General features: G+C 35.3%; 1 protein-coding gene across 4 annotated transcripts; it reads right to left on the minus strand.

The window, feature by feature from the left end:
* Window positions 1-195: 195 nt before the first annotated feature.
* On the minus strand, window positions 196-11,612 carry LOC126590840 (DEAD-box ATP-dependent RNA helicase 20-like). 4 transcript variants are annotated; one of them, XM_050256353.1, is made up of 13 exons: window positions 11,496-11,612; window positions 10,985-11,313; window positions 10,681-10,860; window positions 4,088-4,246; window positions 3,745-3,899; window positions 3,401-3,493; window positions 3,118-3,203; window positions 2,808-3,043; window positions 2,242-2,469; window positions 1,351-1,397; window positions 1,130-1,222; window positions 767-1,007; window positions 196-673 (listed from the first exon to the last, which is right to left on the minus strand). In XM_050256353.1, exons 1-13 carry the CDS (start codon window positions 11,531-11,533, stop codon window positions 564-566), a joined length of 1,995 nt encoding a protein of 664 aa, XP_050112310.1. In that variant the 5' UTR covers window positions 11,534-11,612; the 3' UTR covers window positions 196-563. The 4 variants fall into 4 exon arrangements, with proteins under 4 accessions (XP_050112310.1, XP_050112311.1, XP_050112312.1 ...); XM_050256354.1 differs by lacking the exons at window positions 10,681-10,860; window positions 10,985-11,313 and adding exons at window positions 4,363-4,542; window positions 4,667-4,995 and having other exon boundaries at window positions 11,496-11,603; XM_050256355.1 differs by lacking the exon at window positions 11,496-11,612 and adding an exon at window positions 11,411-11,439.
* Window positions 11,613-14,583: the final 2,971 nt, after the last annotated feature.

A 14,583-nucleotide genomic window follows, 5' to 3' on the forward strand; every position in this document is an offset into this window, starting at 1 on the left:
TATTTTCTTAATATTATTTTAATTATTGTTATTTTATTGTTAAACTTCATATTAAATTGAGCAACGGTTAGGGTTTAGGAATAAGTGAGATTATAATAGGGAGGAAAAATCCATTCCAATTCTCCCCAAAACCAAGAACACAAATACCACCTAAACGTAGGCAATCCAATTCCTCTAAAATTCGGAGTTGAACTCAAAATTCAAAGTCCCGGAACTTGTTGATTCCCAACGTTCGTCAAACATTGAAGTATCAAAGTTCTGCTGTCCAAACGTCTAAATTAGTTAGTTTAGGTCATATTTGTTACTGAAGTCTAATACATAGTCATTGGGTTTTCCAACTCTCATATCCAAACACAACCGTATATTACATAATTTACGGTCTCCAAAAAAAGCCTAATCAATCTTCACGTTCATGTTAGGGTTGCCCAAGCCTGCAGTAGCCACGCCCCGGCCGGCTCCTTCCATTCTCTTAACCATTGCAATAACAGTTGCCTGCAAACCATTAAATTTATGATATATATACATCAAATTTACCTCTTATTGTCAATGAGACTAGTGACCCATCATTCATCGTCGTCTCCTTCATTGTCTTCATTGTCATCATCATCTTCATCATTGTCATCGTCTTCATCGTCATCATCGTCTTCATCGTCTTCTAGCCAGATACTATAGACTGACAAATGAAATGCATGAGAGTTAAGAACCCCAAACATTACTAATTTGAAAGTTCTCTGAATTTTAAGTGCTTCAGACAACTGATACTTACTTGGATATTCGAATCCCTCTCTAGTGTCATGCATTTTTGACAAACGGCCATCAGAATTGACCAGACCAAACAACATCGTTTCCTTTTTGTCACTCGCCTCAACAACTATTGCTTGGTAAAGCTTCTTTTCATAAGTCGTGGGGTCAGCTGCCTCAAAAGTTAGATAAGCCATTCTAGCAAAAAAACACAAGGTAGTGAATTGGTATGCCTCCACCACTCTCACAAAATGCGCTTGGAGCCCCTAAAAAAGAAAACCATGCAGAGTATTATATTAAAACAAGTGCGCTATTAAAGATTACTCCTAAAACAGAACATGCTAACGTAAGAAATAGTGCAGCAGCCATTACAAATTCAGATCCGAACCTTTACTTTTCTGATTTCCTCCAGGGCATAACGGGCATGTATTTCAGGCCTCGGAGAAGGCAGATACATTGGAGAGAAATGACCAGGTCCAGTCTGTTTAAATAAAGGCAAGCGGAACAAAGTTAGCAACATATAGACCTTATTTTATGGTCTTGTACGCAAATGCACAGTTAAGTAATAAGCTGCAGCCAAGTAGCGCGCGCACACATATTCACATATACCATTTTGTTGTTAGGCACCCAGCGCCGCAACGGAGGTATGTAGGTTCCTGGAAGATATCAGTTCATACCATATCATAAATCCAAAAAAGAATTGAATTCCAAAAGGACTATATCTTGATAATATGTTTCGCCGTCAATCATACCCAAATAAATAAATAGTCGGAAGTCAAAGATTAACCATATGTTTGCATCATACCCGAACCATAAACCACCAAAAAAAAAAAAAAAAAAACAGTACCAACGTCAATATTTGGAGTAGAGCAGCTAAACAAGTTTTAGGCTTAAATGAAGAAGGGCGGCAAGAGAAGTATAAGATCAAGGCTCCCAAAATTTATTTAATACCCCCAAGAAATCACACGAAAGCATATACAGGGTGTAGGTAGGACAGGATGGCAATGGGGTGAATCGGGTTCTGACGTGCCATACCCATCCAAAACTGTAGAATCCCTCGACAGGTATTTGCGTAACCCAACCCATCAAATAAAGGATTTTTCATTGGGTAACAGTTTTTTCCATTATGATATTTATATTTATTTATATACTAATTAGATAGTGGATTTTAAATAAAAATGAGATTAAATAGACTCCTACTACTAATACAATTGATGTAATGCATATAACAAATATTATTAAATATTTATATTACCAAGAAAACATGTATACTACTGATAATTGATAAGCATATAATTTATACTATTAATACCAGTTCTTCATATAATAAATATTTATATTCTTTTACTAAAAAATGAAAACGGTTTCATTTCGGTTGTGGGTTCTGGACGGATACCACAGTAACCATAATTGAACCTAAAACCGAATAATTTACCCATCACGTGTGTATATGACAATGTGTGTACAACATCATTGACTCTACTGTTTGTAGTTACCGACCTGGATATGTTACATCACGCCCCAGTTGTTCCAATTCAGAACTAACATTCTGTCCAGCTTTCTTGAGTAAGATGGTAAGTCCCTTTGCGCATCCAGCATTAGCAGTTGTAAAGAATGTGTATGCTGTTCCTTCTGCTGCAGCACTTCCAAAACGGTCAATGCGGTAAACATAATCATCAAGGGATCCTGGAAAGTCGTAATTGATAACATATTTCACATCCTTCAGATCTGCAAATTAAGCATAAAACGGATTATTAGAAACAAGGCTTCTGGCCATTTCACAGGATAAATGCATTCAACAAAAAATTGCCAGGTTGACACACCTGCAACCCCCATAGTAAACAAACAAACCCTAGGTTACTAACAGGACATGATTTTGGAAAGGGAGATGTCGACTAGTAAATCAACAAAGCCTTCAACTGTGACGAGATTGAAGAACGTAAATTTCTTTCTGGATAAAATTATAATAGTAATAATAGATGCAACTGTTGAGGCACAAAATCTAATAAAATAAAACCAGAGTTCCTTTCGAATCTTTCACAAACTAAAAGAAATTCTATTGATACCTAGAACATGAGCGGCCACATCTGTTGCAATCATTATGGGGATCTTGCCAGCTTGAAACTCAGAGGCAATACCGACCCTTTCCGCTTGACTTTTGTTTTCATGAAAAGAGACTGCGTGCAGACTGTCTGTGCAAAGCTGCAGAGCGATCCGATCTTGTGATTCACATCCTTTCTTTGTATCCATGAATATCACTACTCTGCTGCCATCCAATATACCATCTAGCAGCGCAACCAACCTGAAAATTTGAAATAATCAGAGATATATAAAACCTCAAACAAACTGGGGGTCAACCATTAGAATGTCCCCTACTTGTTATATTTCTGATCCTCAGTAAGGACGTAAACAATTTGGTCCACCGGAGGTGTCACTTTCAGATCTGGAGAAATTATTTGAACCTGTTGAACATCCAAAGGTTAATATCAAACATGTATTGGGTACGCACATGAAAAAATACGCCAAAGAGTACTATTGTAATCACAAGATAGAACTAAAAGGACATTATGTGACCACCAATTTCATCCAGTAACAACAATTAAAAACGACTATGTGATGCAAAAAATAACAAAAAAACAAAAATAGTAAGATACATTACTTTGCATGGGTTGTGAAGGAATAGTTTTGCCCGTTTATCAACATCTTCTGGCCAGCTACAACCCCAGAATGATTTTTGACAGTCTTCACGAATCTGTATTCAACAAACCCATAGACAGCAATGAGAATTTCAACTGAACATAAACTTTGGTATATAAACACACACGCACACACGTATGTACGCACAGTTACACGCATGTATGTGTGTAAGGGAATTCAAAAATGCTAAAGAGTTCATCCGACTCTTTAATGGAATCCAATAATCTTTTCCAGCTTTTCAAGAGATTGACGTTAAAAAAATAGCAATGCAGGTATGAAGAACCAAGTAATGGTAACATGTCAAACCTGAGATAATAGATTTCGTATTTGAGGCTCATGCGTGTCTGATAGCATCCAATCAGCACCATCCAACACAAGGTATGTGACGCTTTTCAAGTTTGTACGTTTTCTCTTTAACGAAAGAAGCAAGCCACCAAGTGTGTAGATTAAAATCCCACCTCCTGAGCCAAAATATGAATTGCAATCAATAAGTAGAAAAACTGTATACTCAAAGAAGAAATCCCCTTAAACAATGCCTATAACAGAAAAACAAGTAGTAAAGGTCCAACGCATGAAATTCCGTCACAGTAGCACAATAATAGCAATAGATAGTAAAATGTAGTTCACCACCACCACCACCACCACCTACCACAAGTCTGACCACAATTTTCAGGCTTAAGCAGGGACAAGCCGAATAAGACTTTAATGTTGTAAGCAGCAGCAAATTTAGCACACTCTTGATGGATTTGTTCAGCGCGTTGAGTGTTTGGAGCTAAAATCAATACTATTGGACCATCTCCACCACGAGCTGAAGAAAAATTATAAAACGGATAACTTTATTCCCGATGCATATATAACCAAATATATGATTCAAAGAGCTAGGATTTGATTATCTCAAGGATAACTAACATATATAAAACTCACATCGTTTTGGCTGGGAGTTTGCATGGAGAATTGCCGGGATCAGATACGCTAGCATCTTCCCGGATCCTGGTTGAGCAATACCAATGAGGTCACGGTCCTCCAAATCCATTGGCCATACTTGAGCTTGAATTGGTGTAGGTCTAACAAATCCAGCTTTTGAAAATTCTTGTATAACATTTTCTGTGATGATCAAGAGAATTGAACAATTCAATACATATACGTATACATTCAAAGGGAAATTAATTTATGTTTGTTATATTGTATAACAAGTTAATTTGTTTAATACAAGAAAAAAAAGAAGTACCCGGAAGCCGAGTGTGATCAAAAGTTCTGATGGGGTTTGGAGCATCATCCCAGCCTACAACACGGATTCCCCTCCGTAGCCTATACTCCTCGACGAGGTCGTCGGGCGTGTAAGAGGTGCCATCAGTAGTAATTTCCCTCTTGTGGTGGCCCTGCGTTTCAGACGGGCCGCCTTGAGCGGTAATTTTCCTCCGCTGGCTCCTATACTCCTTGCCCTCGCCGGCAGTATTTGAGGAGCCTTGAGCGGCAGCAGCAACATCATAATGCTGTGCTAACCGTGCCGAGCGACGACAGCCTCCCGTAGCACCACCACCAAAAGCGTCCAACCCGCTGAAACAAACATCACAAACTTCTGAATTTTTTCAATCACCTCTCGGCCGGGTAACCGCCAAGTACTAACAAAATTTAGCAAATTTAAATTCGTACCCACAATTCCTCATATGAGAGAGAGAGAGAGAGAGAGAGAGAGAGAGAGAGAGAGGGGATAGAGAGAGGAGTTACCTTCTTTTTGTCCGACGGTCATCGGAGCGCGTCGCCATATATTCGAGATAGCTAGCTAGGGTTACGGGAGAGATTTTTCAATATTATCACCGGTACACGGATGGTATATCACGTGTTATTAAATAAATTATAAATTATGAGATAGGTATGTTAAAAAGTTAATTACTTAAAAAAATAAAAAAAATTATTATTTTTATTAAAATACGTAATGTACCACTTGTGTTCCCGTCACAACTAAAGATTTATTGGGTTACGGAATTTTGGTACCAATTACGATCACGCTCGAAATTTTAACCAGGTGAGACTTTTTGTTGCTTTTATTTAGGTTTCTGATCGCTGCCGACCTAGTTCGATTTGGATCAAGTCCATTATTTGATTGGATTGTGTTATCATGTCTTATTCCTACTTCTTTTTTATGTTCAGATATCATGTGGACTTGGGACCACCAACACCGTAATTTTCATTTTTATTTCTTCCTTTATTCGATTGGGCTTGTGCTGTAGTTTTGTTCTGCAGAGGACAGAGTGTGATTGGAGGGATTAATTCTCACCGATTTTTATTAAGGTTTTTATCATAAATGGTCATTGAGATTGATTAAATTCTTTATTTTGGTTTCTTACTTTCAATATCAATCAATGACATCCTTGACTTTTACTACCCCACATCAATTTCATCATTCCGTTAAGATTTCGTTAACTATTATGTTAGTTTGTATGTATGACCCACGAATCGAATAAAATGGTGGATTACACAAAATAAGGATTTTTATCACAAATAGTCCCTGACATTGATCCAACTCCTCATTTTCGTCCCTAAGTTTCAAAAATCGATAAATGTGGTCCTGACTTTCACTACTGCATATCCATTTAGTCATTCCGTTAAAATTCATCAATATTTGCCATAAAAATCCCACTACATAATAAGAAGTTGGATCAATGTTATGGATCATTTGTGATAAAAATCTTTATTCTGTGTAATCCACGTGTCACCATTTCATTGAATTTGTGGGTCTCATATACAAACTAACAAAATAGTTGACGAAATCTTAATGGAATGAACAATTTGATGTCCGATAGTGAATATCATGGACGACATTAATTGATTTTAAAAATGAGGCACCAAAATGATGAGTTTGATCAATCTTAGAGATCATTTGTGATAAAAACACTATTTATTAATTCTAATTTTGATTTCTAGCTTTATTAAATCACGGAGAATTAAAAGGAAAGACATACTTATTGGAAGGAGAGAAGAGAACATAGCTTTAATTTTGGATTTTACTTTTTAAATGGGTGTATATATAAATTTATATATTAAATTGGGTGTACGATGGTAGTTTAGTAAGTAAATTTGAGTTTAAAGAGATATTAATAGTTTAATAAAAATAATAGGATTTTCATCACAGACGGTCCTTAAAATTGACTCACTTCATGAAGATGGTTTAGAAATTGAAAATCGATTAATGTAGTCTCTGAAAATTGGTGTCTCAAATTAATGTGGTTATTCTCCATTTTACTATGTTTGATCAATCTTAGATTGGAGAAGCAATTAATAATTTAGATAACTAGATTTTAGTCCTTAAAAATGATTACTTTTAGGCAAATACCGTAAGGAAGATTAAAAACTAATTTTAGTCATTTGACTCGTGTCCAAATCAGCATTTATATTCCACGTCATAATTAATTTCTTTTACATAATTTTACTATGTTTTGTCTTCCTATATTACCCCTAAATATTGCTATTAAATGGTTCACAATAGAATGATTTTTTTTTTAAAATTCAAAATGAGCATCCGGCATTTAAAGATGCAACATCAAAGGAATTAGAGATTAGGCTTCTTAGAAAAAAAGATTAGGCTTTTGCAATTGAAAACGGGATTAGGTAAACCATCCATGTATTGACTGATTTCTTCACACACATCTTCTAATTACGATTTCCCCTTTTTCTCATCATTTGTAGTAGGTCTCTCTCTCTTTCTGTTGGTTTTGAATGGTATATGGCTTGTGTATGTATGTGGATTCCAACGATTTGCAACGAAGAGAATGGGTTCAGTAATTTTTTTTTTTGTGGCATTGTGCTTGTGATATTTCTTATTTTATTAGTTTTTGTTGTTATTTTGTGTTGGTTGATTTTATTATCGGGTTTTGATCATTTTGTCAGTTTATGAATTGTTGATTTTGGAGTTGGGTTTGATCTATTGCATCTATACTCGATTAGGTATGATAAGTTAGACACATTTGATTCATATTTTTTTTTTAAATTCCATTTTTTCCTATAACTTCTATTTCACAAAATTTGTTTCATTTTATTTTAAATTCTATTTTTTCCTATAACTTCTATTTCACAAAATCTATTTTTTTCCTATAACTTCCTAAGTCATTATACAACATTAAATTAAATTAAGTAACATGAAACAACATGAAACAATATGAAACAACATTAAATAACATTAACCAACATAAAAAAAACATTTAACAACATGAAACTTAAACAACATTTAAGTTGTAGTTTTTAAATAATAAATTATGTTTGGCCCTCGGTTGGAGACGGTTTTTTTGTGAAATGGCTAAAACGATCCCTCTGGCCCTCGGTTGGAGACGGAGTCAAATATGGCCATGTACTGTTCATTAAAATATTAATATCTTGAAGGGCCAGATGACTAAAACGAGCCATCTGGCCAGCCATCGGTTGGAGATGGCCTTCGAAATTAAAGTGGAAGAATTTGGATATATGCAAAGATTTGAGTGAAGAAAATATTTGAAAATTTGACATTGAAGTTTGTTGAATAATCTTGGATTAGATTGATTACCATATATGTCTTTGTTGTTTAGAGATTTGAGCTTATGGCCACCTGATTAGCATCTATGGTTGAATTTTGGGGTTGAAAATTCTTGTAAAAAATTTTATTGTGCTGGAATACACTTGCATAGAAGAATTTTTGGATGAGAGAGAGTGTAAATTACATGTGAAGTATAGATGCAATAGATCAAACCCAACTCCAAAATCAACAATTCATAAACTGACAAAATGATCAAAACCCGATAATAAAATCAACCAACACAAAATAACAACAAAAACTAATAAAATAAGAAATATCACAAGCACAATGCCACAAAAAAAAAAATTACTGAACCCATTCTCTTCGTTGCAAATCGTTGGAATCCACATACATACACAAGTCATATACCATTCAAAACCAACAGAAAGAAAATAGAGAGAGACCTACTACAAATGATGAGAAAAAGGGGAAATCGTAATTAGAAGATGTGTGTGAAGAAATCAATCAATACATGGATGGTATACCTAATCCCGTTTTCAATTGCAAAAGCCTAATCTTTTTTTCTAAGAAGCCTAATCTCTAATTCCTTTGATGTTGCATCTTTAAATGACGGATGCTCATTTTGAATTTAAAAAAAAATCATTCTATTGTGAACCATTTAATAGCAATATTTAGGGGTAATATAGGAAGACAAAACATAATAAAATTATGTAAAAGAAATTAATTATGACGTGGAATATAAATGTTGATTTGGACACGAGTCAAAGGACTAAAATTAGTTTTTAATCTTCCTTACGGTATTTGCCTAAAAGTAATCATTTTTAAGGACTAAAATCTAGTTTTCTAAATTATTAATTGCTTCTCCAATCTTTCTATCTCATTTGGAATTCCCGTCTATGGTTCCCCTTTCCGAATCAAAACAAAGCTCAATGACTATTTTGGGACAATTTTCCCTTCGGTTCCAACATAGGATTTTTCAAATTCCAAAAACTTACAAAAAAACAGGAGTAGAGCTAGTTACCTCATTTGTATTTCAGTTTTCTTAGGCTGAGCTTTCGTTTTTCTGGGCGGCATTTTCCCTATCTCTCTCCCCCTTCACTGAGAGCGCTGGTTTTAGAAAATGGGAACTTTGGCAAAAGAGTGAGAGCTGGCTTTAGAAAATGGGGAGCTCTGTCAAAAGAGAGTGGGTTTAGGGTTTTATCGTTCAGACCACCTACCCTTTTGTTTCCTTTTCATATTAAAAAAAATTGAAAAAGGAAAACAAAACCATTAATGTGGGCCCTCTTCCGTACATCAACGTGAACCAATGAGAACGGAGGCACATTCACGAAGAATAGGTCTACCTTCGAGCAGTGGCGAAGACAGGATTTGCCGAGGGGAGGGGCGAAATTCAAAAAAGTGCAAGGTTCAATCGAAACGGTTGCTTTCACATTGGAGAGTGCAAAGTTTTGAGTCAATATTCATAACAGAAAATAGTCTCTCCACCAAAGCGATTGTAAGCAAAAATATCTAAGTCAATGTAAGAAGCTTAAATTGGCTAGGATTAGATCCTAAAAAATGTTAGGCGCTAGTCAAATAGCGGATTAGAACCTAGCAGCTAGGTGCCTAGGTGAGATCTAGGCAGGAGCCCAGATAGATTTAAATTATGGAGTCTTATAACGAAACACTTCTGGTACTGTTCACTTTTAACGTTAAGGACATTGTTACTCTAAAAAGTCACTCTTAGTACTATTCACTTACAACACATTTTTGTTCTTTTGGTTAAAACTCAAAAAATTTCAAACCATTTCCATTAATTTTCATATTACTTGAAACATGAAACAAGTCCTCAAATTCACAACGGAAATTCATTGAAAATAGTGATGGCTATGAAATAACCTCTTCCATATTGTATTAACAACATTAAGGTAATTTTAGTATTGAAAGTCCTATTTTATGTGGTATTTTGTGGGTATGGTTTATCTAAAATATTTCATTGAAGCACTTATGTTTTTAAAGTATAATTAGGGACCAATCAGAAGATCAAACCAAAAGAACGAGAAACCAAGCCTGCCAAACCATTTAACCAAAAACAAAGGAACCAAGTCAAACGGAAAAAAGATAGAAGGAAAAAAAAAGGAAAGGAAAAACGGAGAAAAGCAACAAAAGAAGGATAGAAGAAAAAGTAACAAAACGCAAAGTTTCATTTAAAAGGAATATTGAAACGACGTCGTCCGGTTCAAGATATTTTTATAACAACTTTTCTTTTCCGTTCTTCTTCCTCGCGCAGGAGTTGCCCTCCTCTGTAATAGGCAGCCCACCGTGGAGATGGCTGGCGCGGTAGCAAAGGGCCAAACGGTGGCCCGGTGTGTGCTGACTGCTGGGATTTTTCTACTAGGAATTTGAATGCAGCTCTGCTGTGCGCAGAGCAGAACCAGACAACACTGGAGTAGACGAAGAGCAGCGGCGCTGCAGCAGCAGGAGGGGAGGGGCTGGCCAGCGCTCCAGCCTTGTTTTTCCGGCGAGGGGAGTGGCGGCCGCCACTCCTCGCCCTCACGTGGCTTCGCCACTGCCTTCGAGTGTCGGCCAACATGTGCTTATCCTGGTATTCGAGGAATATCGGGATTGGGGCGTGTCATATTTCACCGAAATTATAAAATGGATAACTTTATTCCCGATGCATATATAACCAAATATATGATTCAAAGAGCCAGGATTTGATTATCTCAAGGATAACTAACATATATAAAACTCACATCGTTTTGGCTGGGAGTTTGCATGGAGAATTGCAGGGATCAGATACGCTAGCATCTTCCCGGATCCTGGTTGAGCAATACCAATGAGGTCACGGTCCTCCAAATCCATTGGCCATACTTGAGCTTGAATTGGTGTAGGTCTAACAAATCCAGCTTTTGAAAATTCTTGTATAACATTTTCTGTGATGATCAAGAGAATTGAACAATTCAATACATATATGTATACATTCAAAGGGAAATTAATTTATGTTTGATATATTGTATAACAAGTTAATTTGTTTAATACAAGAAAAAAAAGAAGTACGCGGAAGCCGAGTGTGATCAAAAGTTCTGATGGGGTTTGGAGCATCATCCCAGCCTACAACACGGATTCCCCTCCGTAGCCTATACTCCTCGACGAGGTCGTCGGGCGTGTAAGAGGTGCCATCAGTAGTAATTTCCCTCTTGTGGTGGCCCTGCGTTTCAGACGGGCCGCCTTGAGCGGTAATTTTCCTCCGCTGGCTCCTATACTCCTTGCCCTCGCCGGCAGTATTTGAGGAGCCTTGAGCGGCAGCAGCAACAACATAATGCTGTGCTAACCGTGCCGAGCGACGACAGCCTCCCGTAGCACCACCACCAAAAGCGTCCAACCCGCTGAAACAAACATCACAAACTTATGAATTTTTTCAATCACCTCTCGGCCGGGTAACCAGCTAAGTACTAACAAAATTTAGCAAATTTAAATTCGTACCCACAATTCCTCATATGAGAGAGAGAGAGAGAGAGAGAGAGAGAGAGAGAGAGAGAGAGAGAGAGGGGATAGAGAGAGGAGTTACCTTCTTTTTGTCCGACGGTCATCGGAGCGCGTCGCCATATATTCGAGATAGCTAGCTAGGGTTACGGGAGAGATTTTTCAATATTATCACCGGTATACGGATGGTATATCACGTGTTATTAAATAAATTATAAGATATATATGTTAAAAAGTTAATTACTTAAAAAAATAAAAAAATTTATTATTTTTATTAAAATACGTGATGTACCACTTGTGTTCCCGTCACAACTAAAGATTTCTTGGGTTACGGAATTTTGGTACCAACCAATTACGATCACGCTCGAAATTTTAACCAGGTGAGACTTTTTGTTGCTTTTATTTAGGTTTCTGATCGCTGCCGACCTAGTTCGATTTGGATCAAGTCCATTATTTGATTGGATTGTGTTATCATGTCTTATTCCTACTTCTTTTTTATGTTCAGATATCATGTGGACTTGGGACCACCAACACCGTAATTTTCATTTTTATTTCTTCCTTTATTCGATTGGGCTTGTGCTGTAGTTTTGTTCTGCAGAGGAAAGAGTGTGATTGGAGGGATTAATTCTCACCGATTTTTATTAAGGTTTTTATCACAAATAGTCATTGAGATTGATTAAATTCTTTATTTTGGTTTCTTACTTTCAATATCAATCAATGTCATCCTTGACTTTTACTACCCCACATCAATTTCATCATTCCGTTAAGATTTCGTTAACTATTATGTTAGTTTGTATGTATGACCCACGAATCGAATAAAATGGTGGATTACACAAAATAAGGATTTTTATCACAAATGGTCCCTGACATTGATCCAACTCCTCATTTTCGTCCCTAAGTTTCAAAAATCGATAAATGTGGTCCTGACTTTCACTACTGCATATCCATTTAGTCATTCCGTTAAAATTCATCAATATTTGCCATAAAAATCCCACTACATAATAAGAAGTTGGATCAATGTTATGGACCATTTGCGATAAAAATCTTTATTCTGTGTAATCCACGTGTCACCATTTCATTGAATTTGTGGGTCTCATATACAAACTAACAAAATAGTTGACGAAATCTTAATGGAATGAACAATTTGATGTCCGATAGTGAATATCATGGACGACATTAATTGATTTTAAAAATGAGGGACCAAAATGATGAGTTTGATCAATCTTAGAGATCATTTATGATAAAAACCCTATTTATTAATTCTGATTTTAATTTTGATTTCTAGCTTTATTAAATCACGGAGAATTAAAAGGAAAGACATACTTATTGGAAGGAGAGAAGAGAACATAGCTTTAATTTTGGATTTTACTTTTTAAATGGTGTATATATAAATTTATATATTGAATTGGGTGTACAGTGGTAGTTTAGTAAGTAAATTTGAGTTTAAAGAGGTATTAATAGTTTAATAAAAATAATAGGATTTTCATCACAGACGGTCCTTAAAATTGACTCACTTCATTAAGATGGTTTAGAAATTGAAAATCGATTAATGTAGTCTCTGAAAATTGGTGTCCCAAATTAATGTGGTTATTCTCCATTTTACTATGTTTGATCAATCTTAGATTGGAGAAGCAATTAATAATTTAGAAAACTAGATTTTAGTCCTTAAAAATGATTACTTTTAGGCAAATACGGTAAGGAAGATTAAAAACTAATTTTAGTCATTTGACTCGTGTCCAAATCAGCATTTATATTCCACGTCATAATTAATTTCTTTTACATAATTTTACTATGTTTTGTCTTCCTATATTACCCCTAAATATTGCTATTAAATGGTTCACAATAGAATGATTTTTTTTTTAAATTCAAAATGAGCATCCGGCATTTAAAGATGCAACATCAAAGGAATTAGAGATTAGGCTTCTTAGAAAAAAAGATTAGGCTTTTGCAATTGAAAACAGGATTAGGTAATTACGATTTCCCCTTTTTCTCATCATTTGTAGTAGGACTCTCTCTATTTTCTTTCTTGGTTTTGAATGGTATATGGCTTGTGTATGTATGTGGATTCCAACGAAGAGAATGGGTTCAGTAAATTTTTATTTTTTTTGTGGCATTGTGCTTGTGATATTTCTTATTTTATTAGTTTTTGTTGTTATTTTGTGTTGGTTGATTTTATTATCGGGTTTTGATCATTTTGTCAGTTTATGAATTGTTGATTTTGGAGTTGGGTTTGATCTATTGCATCTATACTCGATTAGGTATGATAAGTTAGACACATTTGATTAGGTACTATAATGTAGATGCATTCGATTATGTACTATAACGTAGATGTATTCGGTTAGGTGCGTTCAACCAGGTACTATAATTTAGGTGCCTTCAACTAGATACTATGATTAGGTGTTTTCAACTAGGTACTATAATTTAGGTGTGTTTAGCTAAGTACTAATATGTAGATACATACACTTTTTTGGTGTATTATACATGTGATACCTTAACTTTTTTTCATCTTGTAATTTAGGCATGATGATATGAAAAATCTTTTCAGGCACCATAATCATGGAAGAAATCAAGCATAAATTAATCAAAGTAAAAATGAGTTTATAATAATTTGGAACTTACCAAAAAGATCGAATAATTAATTAGAGGGGCACAATGGGAACAAAAAGAGCCATTAAAGAGTTTAAAAATAACAAAATATGAGTTATAATAATCATGATGACATAGATCAAACCCAATCAAATGTGTCTAACTTATCATAGTATAGATGCAAGAGATCAAACCCAACTCCAAAATCAACAATTCATAAACTGACAAAATGATCAAAACCCGATAATAAAATCAACCAACACAAAATAACAACAAAAACTAATAAAATAAGAAATATCACAAGCACAATGCCACAAAAAAAAAAAAAATTACTGAACCCATTCTCTTCGTTGCAAATCGTTGGAATCCACATACATACACAAGCCATATACCATTCAAAACCAAGAAAGAAAATAGAGAGAGACCTACTACAAATGATGAGAAAAAGGGGAAATCGTAATTACCTAATCCCGTTTTCAATTGCAAAAGCCTAATCTTTTTTTCTAAGAAGCCTAATCTCTAATTCCTTTGATGTTGCATCTTTAAATGCCGGATGCTCATTTTGAATTTAAAAAAAAAAAATCATT

This window comes from Malus sylvestris, chromosome 11, assembly GCF_916048215.2.
Source record: "Malus sylvestris chromosome 11, drMalSylv7.2, whole genome shotgun sequence".
NCBI classification, from domain to species: Eukaryota; Viridiplantae; Streptophyta; class Magnoliopsida; order Rosales; family Rosaceae; genus Malus; species Malus sylvestris.